The sequence below is a fragment of the Eumetopias jubatus genome, unplaced genomic scaffold (genome assembly GCF_037043125.1).
Source record: "Eumetopias jubatus isolate StellerSeaLion01/CBP00866 unplaced genomic scaffold, mEumJub1_p1.0 scaffold_2, whole genome shotgun sequence".
Classification (NCBI taxonomy): domain Eukaryota; kingdom Metazoa; phylum Chordata; class Mammalia; order Carnivora; family Otariidae; genus Eumetopias; species Eumetopias jubatus.
Genome location: NW_028274808.1, coordinates 112,512,635 through 112,529,416, shown reverse-complemented (window position 1 = coordinate 112,529,416; position 16,782 = coordinate 112,512,635). Strand labels below are relative to the sequence as shown.

General features: G+C 38.7%; 1 protein-coding gene across 1 annotated transcript in view; it reads left to right on the top strand.

The window, feature by feature from the left end:
- Positions 1–16,782, top strand: part of EGF (epidermal growth factor) — a 95,579-nt gene that overhangs the window by 62,377 nt on the left and 16,420 nt on the right. Inside the window, 7 exon segments of the mRNA XM_028121296.2 lie at positions 268–372; positions 1,868–2,091; positions 5,898–6,065; positions 6,761–6,910; positions 9,253–9,363; positions 14,030–14,146; positions 14,842–14,964. Of these exon segments, the coding sequence (XP_027977097.2) occupies positions 268–372; positions 1,868–2,091; positions 5,898–6,065; positions 6,761–6,910; positions 9,253–9,363; positions 14,030–14,146; positions 14,842–14,964 (998 nt within the window).

Below are 16,782 nucleotides of genomic sequence, written 5' to 3'. Positions count from 1 at the left end.
GATGCTGATTAAAAGACTTTAAAAAAAATAGAATTCGTGGGTGTATGTCCTGATGTGTGTGTGTGTGTACACATGTGTGTGTGTGTACACATGTACGTATGATGTCCCTTACTTGTGTTGAGAGTGTGTGTATGTATGTGTACACATGTGATGGAGGTAGTTTAGAATGCTCATCTTTGCATTTCAGTAAGTAACAGGCAAAAGGAGTATGTTTCTTTAAAAAGTGAAGTTGATATAACAAGCTCCTCTATATTACATGCATCTTAGGAAATCTCTCATCGAAGGGAGTGATTTAAATGGAAAACATCGTGAAATAATCATTAAGGAGGACATCTCTCAGCCACGAGGAATTGCTGTCCATCCAATGGCCAAGTAAGTATTTGTGAAAATAAGGCACTTTCCTATAGAGGTCATGAGGCAGTTCATATTGGATATACTAGTATCCAAAATTTGTCTTAAGACCTCAGGTGTTCAGTGGAATAAGAAATCAAGAAAACCGGGGCGCCGGGGTGGCTCAGTCGTTAAGCATCTGCCTTTGGCTCAGGTCATGGTCCCAGGATCCTGGGATCGAGCCCCACGTTGGGCTCCCTGCTCCGCGGGAAGCCTGCTTCTCCCTCACCCACTCCCCCTACTTGCGTTCCCTCTCTCGCTGTGTCTCTGTCAAATAAATAAAATCTTAAACACACACACACACACACACACACACAGACTTAAAAAAAAAGAAATCAAGAAAATCCATGAGATTGGTTCAAACTTTCAGAAATGATATAGCTAGCATGACTTCCTCATCCTTTCATGTCTTTTGACTTTCTATTCTTACAGAAAAATTTTGTTATTCAGATAACCGTCCTTTTAAGCCAATTTAATTTTTTAAAAAAGAAGTGGTCTGTAATTCATTAACCAATTAGATGCAAGCCCATGAAACTATTTTCTTTAAAAATCTACATTATTGCTTTTCTGAAAGAAGGATGGTATTTGGATTGCATGGCTTATGAATTCTACTTAGAAAAAAAATCAGATGAGTTCAAATGATAGGTCACTCCTAGATTTAGATAAGTGGAAATAGAAATCATGAAAGATTAGAGGACTATGTTGTTAATTGTGAATTAGTGCCTTATTGGTGACAAATGTTAGTTTAGGTTTAGAGAATTAAGGAGAATAATGGATTCCTTCCTAGTTGTTAAAAAACAAGGATTAAAAACATCTATTTTATTTATAATGGGAATTTTATGATGGTCTATGGGAAATAATATACTGTCAGTAGTTGGTAATTGATTTGGAGCCAGCCACGTGATTAAAAAAGTGAGAATGTAACCATCTCTAAACAAACCAGTATAAAAGATAATGAACCATATTGACCTCAAAAAAATGTGCCTCGGCATCCAATTTATGGAACTTAAAATTGACCAAGTTGACTGAGTACATTGTATAAAACTAGATAACAGATAAATATTCAATTTCCTTTATGTTGTAATTTTACATATATAGTGAGTTTTATAAATGCATAACAGAAGGACAGGCTAATAAGATTTTATTGCCTTTTGCAGCATGAAACACTAATTTAAGAGTATGCTCTTGAACACATTTTCAATTAGTAATATAGTACAACTTTTCAAACTAATAATTTCTTCTTTATCCAATGATCTGAGCCTTAGTTCAGCATTTCTTGTCCAAGATGCTCTACGTAGAAAAGATAATTTTTGCTATTGAGAATTATTTGTCCAATGTACACTGCTATACTTTCTATATTGCTTGGCGTACCACTTCAGTTTATTCTAAAGTGATTTACACTGACATTTTCAGTGATGGAAGAATGGAAGAATTTTTTCATGCAAATTTTATTTGTTGTATGCTTTCTTGATTAAAGGAGATTATTCTGGACTGATATGGGGATTAATCCACGAATTGAAAGTTCTTCCCTTCAAGGCATTGGCCGACTGGTTATAGCTAGTTCTGATCTGGTCTGGCCCAGTGGAATAACGATTGATTATTTTACTGACAAATTGTATTGGTGTGATGCCAAGCTGTCTGTGATCGAAATGGCCAATCTGGATGGTTCAAAACGCCAAAGACTTGCCCAGAACGATGTAGGTGAGGCTTTGGGATGGGTGATTTCTTCTTCTTGACCTGAGTGTTGACAAGTGTTAAATACAAAATGTGTTTACACACACACACACACACACACACACACACACACTCACTCACTCACTCACCTGCAGACACCCCCTTCCCTCAGCCATATCATGAGAGAGGGATGGAGACAAACAGACTGACAGACTTCTTTGGGGATTTCTGAGCTACAAAGATTAACTTCACATTGGAATACTGGATGAAACACAGTGAGATATAATCATTTCTCTTTGCTAAGATTTCTCAAAATCAGAATGAAAATATTAAAAGTTTTAAGACCTTTTTAGGAATAAGAACTTGATTCAGTTGTCATTTGTTATGTTTTAGACAATGTCATTTGTACAACTGTGATAGTATCACTTTTAGCTATTAATGAATATCCATTCATATGCAAAGATCAATACATATAGTTTTATTTCTTATTTTCAGATTTTTCATGGGGTGTCATGTATGTTCATAAATATATTTAAAATGCTGTAGTCTATGCTAAATGTTAAAAGAGAAATACTGGGGATACCTTGGTAGCTCAGTTCGTTAAGCGTGTACCTCTTGGTTTCAGCTCAGGTCATATCTCCAGGTAAAGAGATTGAGCCCCGTGTGGGGCTCCCTGCTCAGTGGGAAGTCTACTGCCCCTCTGTCCTTCCCTCCACTCCCATGAGCGGGTACTACCTCTCTCATAAATAAATAAATCTTTTAAAAAAAGAGAGAGAGAGAGAAATACTGAATGTACCAGAAGCCATCGCATTTTCTTGAGCAGTAAATGTATATGATAAGACTGGCACCTCACTATAACCACTTAGGTAGCAATATAAGGGTTGGGTTGAAATCTGGAGAGAAGGAAATTAGTCGGGAGGCTACAGCAGTTGTCCAGTCAACAGTCGGTGAAGGCCTGAGATAGAACATTGCCATTTCAAAGTGGAATGGAGGATTAGAGTATTAAAAAAAAAAAAATCACTGTGAATGAAACACTTAGAGGATTTGGTAGTAGATTGAATAACAAAATGAGAGTCAGAGAGATATTGAAGATGCTTCAGAGATTCAGAAACTGGCTGGTTTGAGAAGATGCAAAAAGTCTGGTCTATCTCTTTTACGAAGAAGCAGATTAATAATCTGTATATTTATTTTGTCCATTCTTTTTGGTTTAGAGGAGATGAATTTCTAGATTTGTATTATACATTAAATAGGTCGTAAGCATAATTGAAAATTTTATAAACTTCTAAGGTTCCTTAAAAATTAAAGGTATACTTTACAATAAATCATAAGCTTATGTAAGATCATAGACTTTATTCATCCATGCACTTAACAGATATTTATTGAATCATCTTGGGAAATGGAGATACAGTAGAGAGTAAAACAAAAATGGTTCCTGTGAGGTCATGGGGTCTGGGGGTAGGGGCGTATGTTATTAAAAAATACATCACCCAAATAAATGGAAAATTATAGCTTTGATATATGAAGGCATAAAGGGATTTGAAAATTCCTAACCAGAATGTAAAGATACCATATGCCAAACCAAAAAGCATAACAGATACTTTGTGAATAATTTCTGTGCTGCCGTAATCTGTGACTAATACAACTTCCTATTAAAAGCTATTATCGATGGACTTTGGGGAGGGTATGTGTTGTAATGAGCACTGGGTATTATATAAGACTGATGAATCACAGAGCTGTACCTCTGAAACAAATAATACATTATATGTTAATTAACTGAATTTAAATTAAAAAAAACATTATCAGATATTTGTTAGAAGATCTAAGTGACCATTTCCATCATTACAGTGCCATCTACTGGCATATAGAGGTGGCTTCTCAGCTGCTCACTCAGGATTTTCAATGTAAAGATTGAAGGATTCATTCATTCATTCATTTCTTTCTTCTTTTTTTTTTTTTTTTTGTTGAGAGACAGCTTGCATGGTAGGGACGGGCAGAGGGCAGAGGGAGAGAGAGAATTTTAAGCAGGCTTCAGGCTCCGTGTGGAGCCCGACACAGGGCTCTATCTCATGACTCTGAGATCATGGCTTAAACTGAAATCGAGAGTTGGGTACACAACTGACTGAGCCACCCAGGTGCCCCTGAAGGAATTCATTCTTCATTTAACATTCAGCTGTGGCTCTCCTATTTAAAAAAAATAAGGAAGATTATGTCTAGTGTGAGGTATTTGTTGAAAAACTATAGCTAATTCTCAATATTAAAAATAAGAAAAATATTTTTTTAAAGATTAAAAGAAAACATAGCTAATTCTGACACATGCTACAACATGGGTGAACCCTAGGGACATTATGGTGAGTGAAATAAGCCAGTCACAAAAGACAAATACCATATGATTCTATCTACTTAAAGTATCTAGAATAGTCACATTCATAGAAAAAGTAGAATGATGTTTGCCAGTGACTAAAAGGGGTGGGAAATGGGAAGTTGTGGTTTAATGGATATTAGAGTTTCAGTTTTGCAAGACAAAAAAGTTCTGGAAATTGGCTGTATGACAAAGTGAATGTACTTAACACTACTAAAATGTACACTACGGTTAAGATGATACATTAGATGTTTTTTTGCCATAACAACAACAACAACAAAACCTCATAGCTATATAAAAAAAATTTCCTTGCTGCGTTTATGGCTTTAACTAGGAACAAAAGGCTAGAGACTAAAATGCATTTTAATGGCCCTGGTCAATAATGATGGATGGAGACTCGTTGTCACCAGAACAAGTCATTTGAGTTTGCTGCCAGAAGAGGGAGATAGTCATTCTAATCCACCAAATCCATTGCTCATTTGCAAAAAGACTGGCCTGGGAAATGTGACTGGACATGATTAAAGCTTCCAAATTTGGGGCTCCCTAGCTTTAGCCTCTAGCCCCTTGAGATAGTGTATTCCAGCATTTCCCTGCTTGCTATAAATACTTGAATATCTTATCAGGGCAGTTGCAGGGGTGTGGAGAGGTGGGTTAGTGGAGGTGGGGTCAGAGGAGCCCACTTACGGGTTGATAGGAGCCATGAAAATGGAGGCAGTAGGTAATAAGTGACTTTTAAACAGCTTGGCTAATAAGGGAAGGAAAAAGACAAAAGGAAGCTAGAGGGGCCTGGGAGATGAGGATATTAATCAGCTAAGGGAAGGCAGCTAGTAGAATGAAGAGAGTGAAGATGTAAAAGAAAGGGGTGAATGACAGAACAAGGTGCAAGAGAAGGCAGGAAGAATGAGACCAGAAGTACAGGCCAACGCACTAATACTAGGTAACAGGAGAGATAAGGAGGTGGGGGTCCGATGCAGGGAAATGTGTCGCTGGAGATGGGAACTGAAGGAGACTACTATTCAGTTACTTCAAATTGTTAAAGATCCTTCCAACGACCTGTGAATTTAGTCTAGTACTTACGGTTGCCACTCAGAAGACAAGGAACTTAATGCAAAGAGAGGTAAAAGAACTCACTGAAGTTTAGTCTATAGTGACAGAATCACCAAACACAGAAACATTGCCGCCCTGGCCTCCTCCTTCTTGATACTCTGTCAGTCAGCGCACAGTCTCCCACTCCCCAAATGCTGTGTGACACTGTGAGGACCTCACACCCTGCGGCTCCCATTCTAAGAGGAGTTTCCCTCATCATGTGGGTCCTCCTTGCTGCAGGCAAAAGTAGGGGCATGCATCTGGCTTAGCAGCTCTATTAAAAGAATGCTTTAGTGTGGGAATCGTGTGAGCATGTTGTAAGCCTTGTTGTTTTAAAAATATTCATGGCAAAGACAAGATGTATGTAATGGATTTAAACTGCTTCCAGGGCACCCATTTGCTGTGGCTGTGTTTGAGGATCATGTGTGGTTCTCGGATTGGACAATGCCATCAGTAATAAGGGTGAACAAGAGGACTGGCAAAAATCGGGTACGTCTCCGAGGCAGCATGCTGAAGCCTTCATCACTGGTTGTAGTTCATCCATTGGCAAAACCAGGTACACTGGACACGTCACACAGTGTTTCTTTGGCTGGCATCTGTAACTATTTTAATTGATAGGAGAGGAGGAGGGGGTATTGCAATTCTCACTAATTTGGGTAGATGTTAAGATTTCCTGAGATTTGGATTGGGGTTAAATTGAGACAATCTGATAGTGAATTTGGGCTTTATCTCTCCATTCTCATGTTGACTTCTCCTGACCAGCTTCTACTTAAATTGTTCCTTTTCAAGGAGTCTTGGGTTAAAGTCATTGAGGGTGAGGATGAGGGACGGGGCGATTTAGACACCTGCAGTAGAAGCTTCTATCTCTAGGTTAGGGCCTTTCCCTAAACCTCCCCCTATCCCCCAGAGTGCGAGTGAGTGAGCATCATTCAGTGTCCTATAATAACTTCCTTCTGAATTGCCCTTTGTCAGTTTGACTAGATTATGAGTCAGGAAATAGGGATCACATCTGCCTGAAGAGCTTCTTGAACAAAAGTACTGGCTATAGTCAATAAATACGCACGAGGTAATAACATTCTGAGCTGATCTTAGAACCGGCTCCGTTAGGAACTCTTCTGAAATAGCTCTTGATATAGGCTCCATTTAGATATGCTGAGTTTCTCCCCTCAAAACCTGTACCCTGTGATTTGTATCAGTGTCACTTTTTTGATCTCCAAGCCCATCTGTGAATGTACCTTTTTCCCCCACAAGGAGCGCAGCCCTGCTTACATCAAAATGGAGGCTGTGAACATATTTGCCAAGAGAGGTTTGGAACTGCTCAGTGTTTGTGTCGTGAAGGTTTTGTGAAAGCCCCAGATGGGAAAGCGTGTCTGGTTCTGAATGGCCATCAGATACTGGCAGGTAAGATGATAAATTATATGGCTAAAGTATCTTATTTTGGCTCAAGAATATAGTTCTACATCAATCTCTATGCTTTTGCTGATGTTTAATATTTTGTATTATTAAAAGCTTCTCTGCTTCGGGGCACTTGGGTGGCTCAGTCAGTTAAGCGTCTGACTCTTGGTTTCAGCTCAGGTCATGATCCCAGCATTGTGAGATCGAGCCCTGCACCGGGCTCTGTGCTGGATGTGGAGGCTGCTTAAAGATTCTCTCTCTCCCTGTGCACCACTGCCCCCCCACAAAAGCTTCCCTGCTTTTAGGGATGCCAAGTATTTTTATTTTGTTTGTCTTTCTCCTCTGATGAGTTTGGGCTCCTTATTAAAGACTAAATTCAATTGACCTCCTCTAGTTATAAAATTAACAAACAAAAGATAATATCTAAAATGTTGAGTTCCAGTCCCCCAGCCCCCCATTTACAGTGGAGTGGCCCAAACTTGGAAAAAATATGCCAGCATTTTACCACCCTAGATAATGTTCAGAGACATTTTGTTTAGGCATTTTATGGCCTCAATATTAGTGTAGTCATATATAATCCTTCTACTACATAACTGGTCTTAATATGAAACACAAATCCTTTATAGTAAATAACAACTGTAGGGAATGTAGCCTGAGAAGGCTTATGATCCATGTTTAAAAAACTAAATATGACTTTGAGGAAGAGGAAGGAAGAAGAAATCAAATGTGTTGTGTAACCAGTAGTAGGGAAGAAGAAATCAAATGTGTTGTGTAACCATTAGTGCTGATTTGCTTCCCTTGAATATGTATGCAAGCAATGAGGGAGTCGTTGGATTCATCTCTTGATATCTTCATACCAAAGAGAATTTAAATGTTATTAAAGATTTTTTTTAATTCGTTTATCTAGTAGGCATGGTGTAAGTTAGGTGATAGATTAGCAGCAAACAAATGGGTTGATTATCCATGGACCAGAATTGGTGATTTTGGATTTTCAGAATTTTCTATTGATTGCTGCTTTAGAAAAAGAGTTCTCAATATTTTTGGTTTTAGGACGCCTTTACACTCTTGTTTTAATAGATTTATTTATTTATCTTAGAGAGAGAGCGAGAGAGTGCGCCTCCCCACTGAGCACAGAGCCTGACACTGGGGCTCGGGGCCACAACCCTGAGATCATGACCTGAGCCAAAATCAAGAGTCAGACACCAGGTGTCACCCAAGGACCCCTTTTCACTCCTAAACATAACTGAAAACCCCAAAGAGCTTTTGCTAATGTGTGTTATATCTATCAATATTTATAATATTAGAAATTAAAACTAAAAGTTTAAAAAATATATCTATTAAACTTACAATAATATTCCAATATGTATAAGCAGAACATACTTTTAGGGAAATAAATGAAATAACTATTTTCTAAAACAAAAATATATAGTGTGCATAAAGGCACTGTTTTGCATTTAAATGCTAATGTCTGGCTTAATATAGGGCAGCTGGATTCTCATATCTGCTTCTATGTTAAATCTGTTGCTGTGTTGTTTTGGTTGACGCCTATGAAGAAAATCTGGCCTCACATAGACATGGATTTGGAAAAGAGAGGATTGATCATTTAATAGCCTTTTCAGATGACTTTTTTGTGTATCTTCTTTTGATACTATGGCAGAACTGGACAGGTCATTCTTAAAACATAGTTGCAGTGTGGAATCTGAAGCCATATCAATAAACGTTTTGTAACCGCTACGTTAGAATGCAGTGGTCTTGTTTTGTACTTTGAGTGGCTTTTTTTTTTTCCAATGCATGATTTTGTGGCATTATGTTGGTCATTTGAAAATACGGATTGGCCGAGTTGTGCATATCTTCCAAGCGTCACACACACTTATAAATCACATTCATTAATTGTTACCATCAAACTCATTAGACAGGTCTTTGAGTTTTGGGATTTTCATCAAGCTCAGGGTAGTGGAGAAAATTTTTCAGAATTCTACTTTTCACTTGAAAGCTGAAATTTTATCATTGGCAATAAGTACTCTCAATTCATTTTCTTGAAACGACAGACTCGCCTCATTTTTGAGAAAACGCTTGCCAAATTTCCAAGTGTTAATAACATCCCTTGTCAGTCAGCCTTTCAAGTAAAAATTATGTTCAATGAAAAAAGAGGCTAGTGAGTGATGCCTGGAGGGTATGGTGTAGCAGGCAAGATTTTCTAAGTCATCAGGACACTGCTAGTTTCCCTGAATGCTCTTACTGTAAGAGTAAGTCTAAACTTACAACCAGAAAACAGCCATAAATATAAATTAAATCAAACTTTCTTGATCATAAAAGGTACAGTAACTGTAACTTCTGCCCTTCACTAGGTAGTGAAGCAGATCAAGTGATGCCATTGGATGTCTTATCCAGGAAGAGAGGATTTGAAGATAACATTACAGAATCTCAGCATTTACTAGTGGCTGAAATCCTGGTATCAGGTATGAATAAGGAGTTCTCCAATATAGCTTTGCTTCCAACAATTTCCATCCTACCAGGTAGAATCCTGAATTAGCTCTCTAACTTTGGCTAAGTGTACACAAACCTAGTGAATCCAAACTTTGGACTCAAACTTTGGTCCTTCTTCTTTTCTGAACCTTGTGCCTGAGGAAGATGACTCCATGTTAGACTGGACATGAACTTTACTCATTGAGAGTCTTTGAACTGAAACTTTTTGGAATAAATCTAACTTAGAAACAAAGGTGAAAAATAAGACAGAACAGATTTGAGTGTGTCTCCATCCATACCTAGTAATTTTGATATTTAACCCATCTAGCTATATACTTCCATTAGTGTGAAAAGTAGATAGTAACTGATAAGCAAATATAGGTTGGTCGCTTCAGCTGCTCCAGAGTTTACAAACAGCAAATGTTAGAATTGTGTTCTTCTATATTGCACATTTATCACCAAGATGCTAAATAGTTTTTCAGTATTTAACAACTTCAGGGAGCCTAGTTCTTTTTTTTTTGAAGATTTTATTTATTTATTTATTTGACGAGAGAGAGAGAGATAGCGAGAGCAGGAACACAAGCAGGGGGAGTGGGAGAGGGAGAAGCAGGCTGCCCGCAGAGCAGGGAGCCCGATGCGGGACTCGATCCCAGGACCCCCGGGTCATGACCCGAGCCGAAGGCAGACGCTTAACGACTGAGCCACCCAGGCGCCCGACCTCTGCAAACCTCACCCCTTCTTCACTGCTCTCTACCTGTAATCAGTGCAGATCTACTTTGAAACATTTTATTTATTTATATTTCTAAGATTTTATTTTAACAAAGTATCTGTGGCTAAAAATAAGTTTGAAGGCTCCACATTAAGACCTTAGATACACTGAAAGTGCTCAACCAACTTTTGTGGTCTACAGACTACCTTGTCTGCGTATAAGACCCTGGAGACCTCTTACCTCTCCCTGTAAGAACTTATCAGTACAGGGGCGCCTGGGTGGCTCAGTTGGTTAAGCGTCCAACTCTTGATTGCAGCTCAGGTCATGATCTTAGGGTGGTGAGATCAAGCCCTGCATCAGGCTCCCCAGTGGGTGTGGAACCTGCTTAAGACTCTTTCTCTCTCTCCTTTGGCCCTTCCTCCCTCCCTCTCTCTAAAAAAAGAACTTATCAGTATGATATTTTTATAAAATACACAGAGGTGGATATTTTTGGTAATAATAATTTGTATGGAGCTTTGGAGTTTACCAGGTACTTTACTCTCTAATTTGATTCTTCTTTTTTTTTTTTTAAAGATTTCTTTCTTTACTTGAGAGAGAGAGAGAGTAGGGGGAGGCACAGAGGGAGAGGGGAGAGAATCTCAAGCAGACTCCCTGCTGAGCATGGAGCCGACCATGGGTCTCGATCTCACAACTCCAATATCATGACCTGAGCCAAAATCAAGAGTTCGAAGCTTAACTGACTGAGCCACCCAGGCGCCCCTCTAGTTTTTTTAAAGCACATAATGTATATATATAATACATATATATGTATAAGTTCTAATTTGATTCTTATCACAGCCCATCAATTTACAGATTTGAAAACTGAGACTAAGATATATTAAGGTAATGAGTTTACCAAAGATTTTTGAAAACTATGACCAAATAATTAATTCATGTCAAGAGGAAGTCTAGAAAACAGCACACTAAGAATAGTACTCATTTAGTGATTATTTAATAATTTTCTACATGCTGTGCTAAGCACTAGGGATATGATGATGAGCTAAATACAGCCCTGTTCTCCAAGGGCACAGTCTGGTGTAGAGACAAATAAATGAGAGAATAAAACAGTATAAATAATATTAGCAGTATTGAAAACGATTTAAAAGTTGCTAAGGATCCCTGAAGGTTTCCAGAGCATAATTTGAAAGACTAATGTTTGGGAGATTCAAAGACCGAGATAATGACAGATAGTGAATTAGACACATGGGTGGAATAGGGTAGTGATGAGAAGGCCGAAGATTTGGAATACATATACTGTATAATAGGCTGTGTTTGGCTTCATACCTGAGACTTTATCTCGTGCAGAATAGATGGAATTGACTGTCTTTGTGAAAACTGCCTTATCTTTCCATACCTGAATTGGGTTCTGTTTTGTCTTAGTCTATAAAGTTTTAGTTCTACTCATGTTAGGCTAAGGGGTCGTATTTATATTTCGTAGTGAGATTTCATTTAAATAAAGTGTCTATGCTAAAAAGAATTTGAAAACTCTATAATAGATTTTAGGTTAGGATCAATATATTCTTATTCCCCAAAGACACACAGACTGCTACGTAGCAAGTAGATCTGTATACAACAAGACAAAGAAATTCAATTATAAAAAGGTTTCATTGTCAAGTTTACTAAAATAATGAGTTCTTCTAAATTCATGAATAAAATTTAAAATTCTTAACATGGCCTGCTGGGCGCTAGCTGAACTAACTAGTCCTTACACACCTCACCAGCCTCAGTGTGTGCCTTTCTGTGCTCGACATTTTTTTTTTTTTTAAGATTTTTATTTATTTGACAGAGAGAGAGAGCACAAGCAGGGGGAGCAGCAGGCAGAGGCAGAGGGAGCAGCAGGCTCCCTGCTCAGCAGGGAGCCCAATGTGGGGCTCGATCCCAGGGCCCTGGGATCACGACCTGAGCCGAAGGCAGATGCTCAACCAACTGACCCACCCAGACACCCCTCTGTCCTCAACTTTCTATGGCCAGCTTCACTTCCCCTGGCCTTGTCTGTAACAGACAGATGCTGTGTTCTCAGCCCACAGTGCTCTCTCTACACCCTTTCAAGTCCTGTGTATCCTTCAGATCTCAGCTTCAGATCTCGCGCAGAAAGCTTTTCTTAGTCCCCTAAGCAGGTGAGATGAGAGTTATTTCAGCTCTCTTAGAACCTGGGCTGTTTCTGGAGAGTGCTTATCTCACCTGTACTTCAATCACTAATTGTACAAGAAAGCAGAGACCCTGTCTATGTTCTCCATCACTGTATTTTCAGCTCTCATTAGGATCTGGCATGTAATAGGTACTTTTAAAAATTAATTTTAGTAGTTTGACTAATAGACCCAAGAGTCTTTTCTAGTGTGATAAGGCTAATTCTGATTCAGACTGTCACAATACTCTTCTTCTTTATCATCCGTATTTGCATATGTATAAAATTTATTATTCTCAAGTCTTTTTTTTAAAATCACTTTTTTCCCCAAGTTCTTACAATTATCATGTGAAGTAGACTGGACAAAAAGTGTCACCCATATTTTGGAGAAGAGGGATGTGAAGCCCAGGCGCTCATTCCTTCCAGAGCTAACTTGTGGAAGAAAGAACTTTGGCTATAGCCCATCCCCCACCCCCAATGGCATATCCATTGCTTTTCATTATGCAAAAGCTGCCTTGGGGTTTGCAAGTTACCAAATAAATCCTGAATCATATTCTAATTTAAGGCAATTCTGCAAGTGATTTAAAATGTCTTGGGTAATTGGATCTTGTCCACCGTACACTGAACAAACCTTGTGACTTGAGAGCTAGCCTTCCAAATAAATGCCAAATCAAAGGGATAATTGATTTAGTCTGAACTTATCCATCTTGAAGAGTCATGAGTGACAGGAGATGACCAAGGAAGAATGAAGGGCATGTGTTCCCACAAGAGAAATCTCACTCAAATAGCTAAGCAAATCAAATGCAATTACCCAATGTCTGCATTCACATGGAACCTGAATCCTGCTTAGATCATCTAACTTTCTTTAATTTATGGGCAAGTTTAGAAGGCTTCTTTTACCTCTTCTGTACTCAGATGAGCAAACTAACCAGTGAATAGAGAGATGATAGTTTATATCCTGCTGTGGTATGTCAGATCCCCCCAACTCCAACTGTGGCATTTGGAGAATGAATATATATATAAGTAGTCAAAAGAAAAAAAAAAAAAGAACTTGCTCATGTTTATGGCTCAACATGCAGCTCTGTCCCCTGGGGGATTTGCATTTCAATGGAGTATGAAATGAAATGATCCATTTACAGCATTTAGTTTATATGGTTCATGACTTTGTAAAAGTGCCTTGAGGTTTGCAAGTCACTGCATAAATCTCGACAATAAACATACATGGTGACATACATATTCTCATATATATGAGACATAATTTTAGTACATTGACAATAAATCTTTATTGTATCTTGTATTATTGTAATAAATTCTTATTTATCGTGTCTCTGCCATGTTGGTACACAGATCTACTTGTTAAATATTAGTCTGTGTCTTTTGGGGAGATAAGAATATATTGACCCCTATTGCACATCATAATGGTTGAGAATTCTCAAATAAACAATAAAAGGTTTGATATTTGAGTCCATTTACTCCTGGAAATTTTATAGTTCAAGTTTGCAAATGCTTTTTAAAAAATTATAAACAAGTTCACACAGGGCTCTTTGAACACCAATAGTTCTTTAAGACTCAAGATTTAATGAAAGCATGTAAATGGGAGCATATAGCTTATGGACCCTTTAATATAGATATAGCTTACAGGTCAACTAATTGTTTCTCTTTGGAGGTTAGGCTGTCCTAGAACTTGGAAAGAAAGTGCTGGAATATTCTGTAGAACCCAAAACATTCAAGCCCATTTCCCCCCTAGGGTCTGCAAATAATCTGATGGGGTTCTCGCTGTTTGCAGATGCTGATGACTGTGGTCCTGTGGGATGCAGTACACGGGCTCAGTGTGTTTCAGAGGGAGAAAATGCCACGTGTCAGTGTTTGAAAGGATTTACTGGGGATGGAAAACTATGTTTTGGTAAGAGCAAAGGCCAATACACATATCTGGAAAATAGTGAACCAGAAACATTCTTTCAGATAATACTGATTCAAAAGCTCCAGAGGATTTATGTAATCAGCAGGATGGAATAAATTATTTGATATTAGCTAAAAAGACAAAGGATGGCATATATAGAGTATATGAAACGTATAGTATGTTGTTCTATTACAGTGAGTTTGTATTAGAATTATGTAATATATGCAGTTGATATTAAGGAGAAAAAATTTTATAATTGGCTTCACAAGCATGAATTTGAGTTTGAGTCAAATTTATAAATTCACCAATTACAATAAAAACACAACTTTCCCCCCTAAAACCTGAGGTCATAAGTTTTAATTTAAGAAATAGATTGTGCTGGATAGATTTCCGTTTTATATTGAATGCCTTGAAATTTTAAGTTAGTGGTTACTGTAAAAATCTCAGTTTTTATGGTCTGAAACTCTGGCACAATCTGATTTATTTACACATACTTAGCTAAGCAGACACCTAAACAATCTGTAAAAATTGATTCGGAAATGAACTTTATGACCAAGATGCAGAATCTGCATTACATTTGCAAACAGTATCTGTGAGTGGCTGAATGATTATATGTCAGCTTATACTTATTTTTTCCTATGATTCTCATTTATGCCAGGATTGTCTACATATTTCACTGTTCATCGTTTTGCCCACAGATATAGATGAATGTGAGACGGGCATCACAGTTTGCCCTCCCACCTCCAAGTGCGTCAATACTGAAGGTGGCTATGTCTGCCGGTGCTTGGAAGGCTACCGAGGTGATGGAATTCACTGTCTTGGTAAGAGAGCGTGTGTGCCTAGGGAGGGGACTGGAGGCAGGCCTCAGAGGATTGAGAAACACTGTGGGTGTGGTGGGTCGAGAAAAGATAGGATATAATTTAAGTGCCACACATGTTAAAAGAGAAGTTGCGTGACCTGTTCAAACTGACATATCTCAATTCTGGATGAACAGTCAAGTTTGTGCCCTTGTGTTAGGATGGGACTAGTCAGCTTCAAGACCCTGCAGAGGTGGTGGGCCCCTCTGCTTTCCAAATTCTTTCTCTCAAGTTTGAGTGACGCCAGTGCCTCATCAATACTCCACACCTCAAGCCATCATGGGGTTGGGGGGGGAGTCCTACAGCATTTTCGTTATCCCTGGATTTTGTAGGTGAGCCGTGGTGAACTGCAGAGCTGATGGAGGCTTGTTGGAAGTTCCTGCTCTGTGCATAAAGGAAAGGGAGGGCAGTTCTGTGAAAGGGCTCACCAGGTGGCTCTTGATGAGTGTCAGTAGATGGGGGATTCAAGCCACTGACATTTAGATACAAGTAAAGAGTGATTAAGACCTCTTTCATAATCACCGTCCTCTGCCAAGGTCTGGGTGTGGCTTCTGGGTTGGGAGCTCACTCAGTGGATGTCTCATACCCTGCCAGGTGTCAGTAACACCGTAGCATCCCACAAGTGGGGACCTGCCTAAAGTCATCCTAGCCCAGTGAAGTGCTTACCCAGAGTTTAATAGGGTTTTCACATGTCTCTTCCAGTATTTTCTTTGCCTTCTGAAAACATACAAATCTTTTTACGGTAAGGGGCAGATGACCTGATAAGAAACTGAAATGATGCTGCTTTCTCCCACATGCTGAGGTTAAAGATGAAACACCAGTCACGACTCCCACGTTTTTTTGGATCTGGCTGGTTTAAACCAGACCTTTATCAGATTAGTTTTGTGGAGTCCACAGTCACTTGTAAATACTCTTTTCAGCACATAGTTGGCCGTCAATTAGGAAAATGTTACTGCTCTTAATTAATTAGGCTCATAGATAATTTAGGCAAACAGGCTTTCTATTTAATTTACTTTGAAGAGAAAAGAAGGCATACTTTTTGGATGTTTAAGCTTATTAAACTCTGTTTCCCTGTTACTAACCTACCTCCTTCCAGTAGTGAACATGCAAAAGGGTATCACGGCCCAGTGTACCTGGTTGGCGTGGAGTCCTCACGCCACGTGGAAGAATGGGCTTATTCCTGTTTCTCTGTCTCTCTCTGCCTTTCTCCCTCCCTCCTTCTTTCCTTCCTCCTTCCAGATATATGTAGCTATAGTGCTTTAAACCATGCTTGGAGCATAATAAATGCCACACAAAAATAAGTTATTCTTATTCTTAGGAGTGGTTGTATTTCTTGGCTAAAAGTATATCTTTGTTCTTGCTTCTTGGAAAAGCTCTCTCTGACTCTCAAGGTTCATTGAGATTATAGAAATTATAGAGATGGAGAGACTATAGAGATTTCATGGAAATTATAACAGGAAGTAAGCAAAAAAAAAAAAAAAGAGACTCAATTTGAGTCATTTGGGATAGCAGTTCAATGTGACAAATATTTATTTGGCACCTATTAGTGCAAAGACACGGTACTTGTTTGTGTGAGGAACGCCAGAATGATGGAGGTAGTGCTTGCTTGTGAGAAGAGTAGGGTCTGAGGGACAGGGAGCTGTGAGAAGCATTATGAGAGAAGTAAAAACCACAGTGAAAGTTCCCAACTGGAAGAATATCTGTTTGAGGTATTAGGAAAGACTTCATGAAGGAAGTATCACTGTGGATGGAACTTGGAGCATGAGTAAATTTTCATTAGGC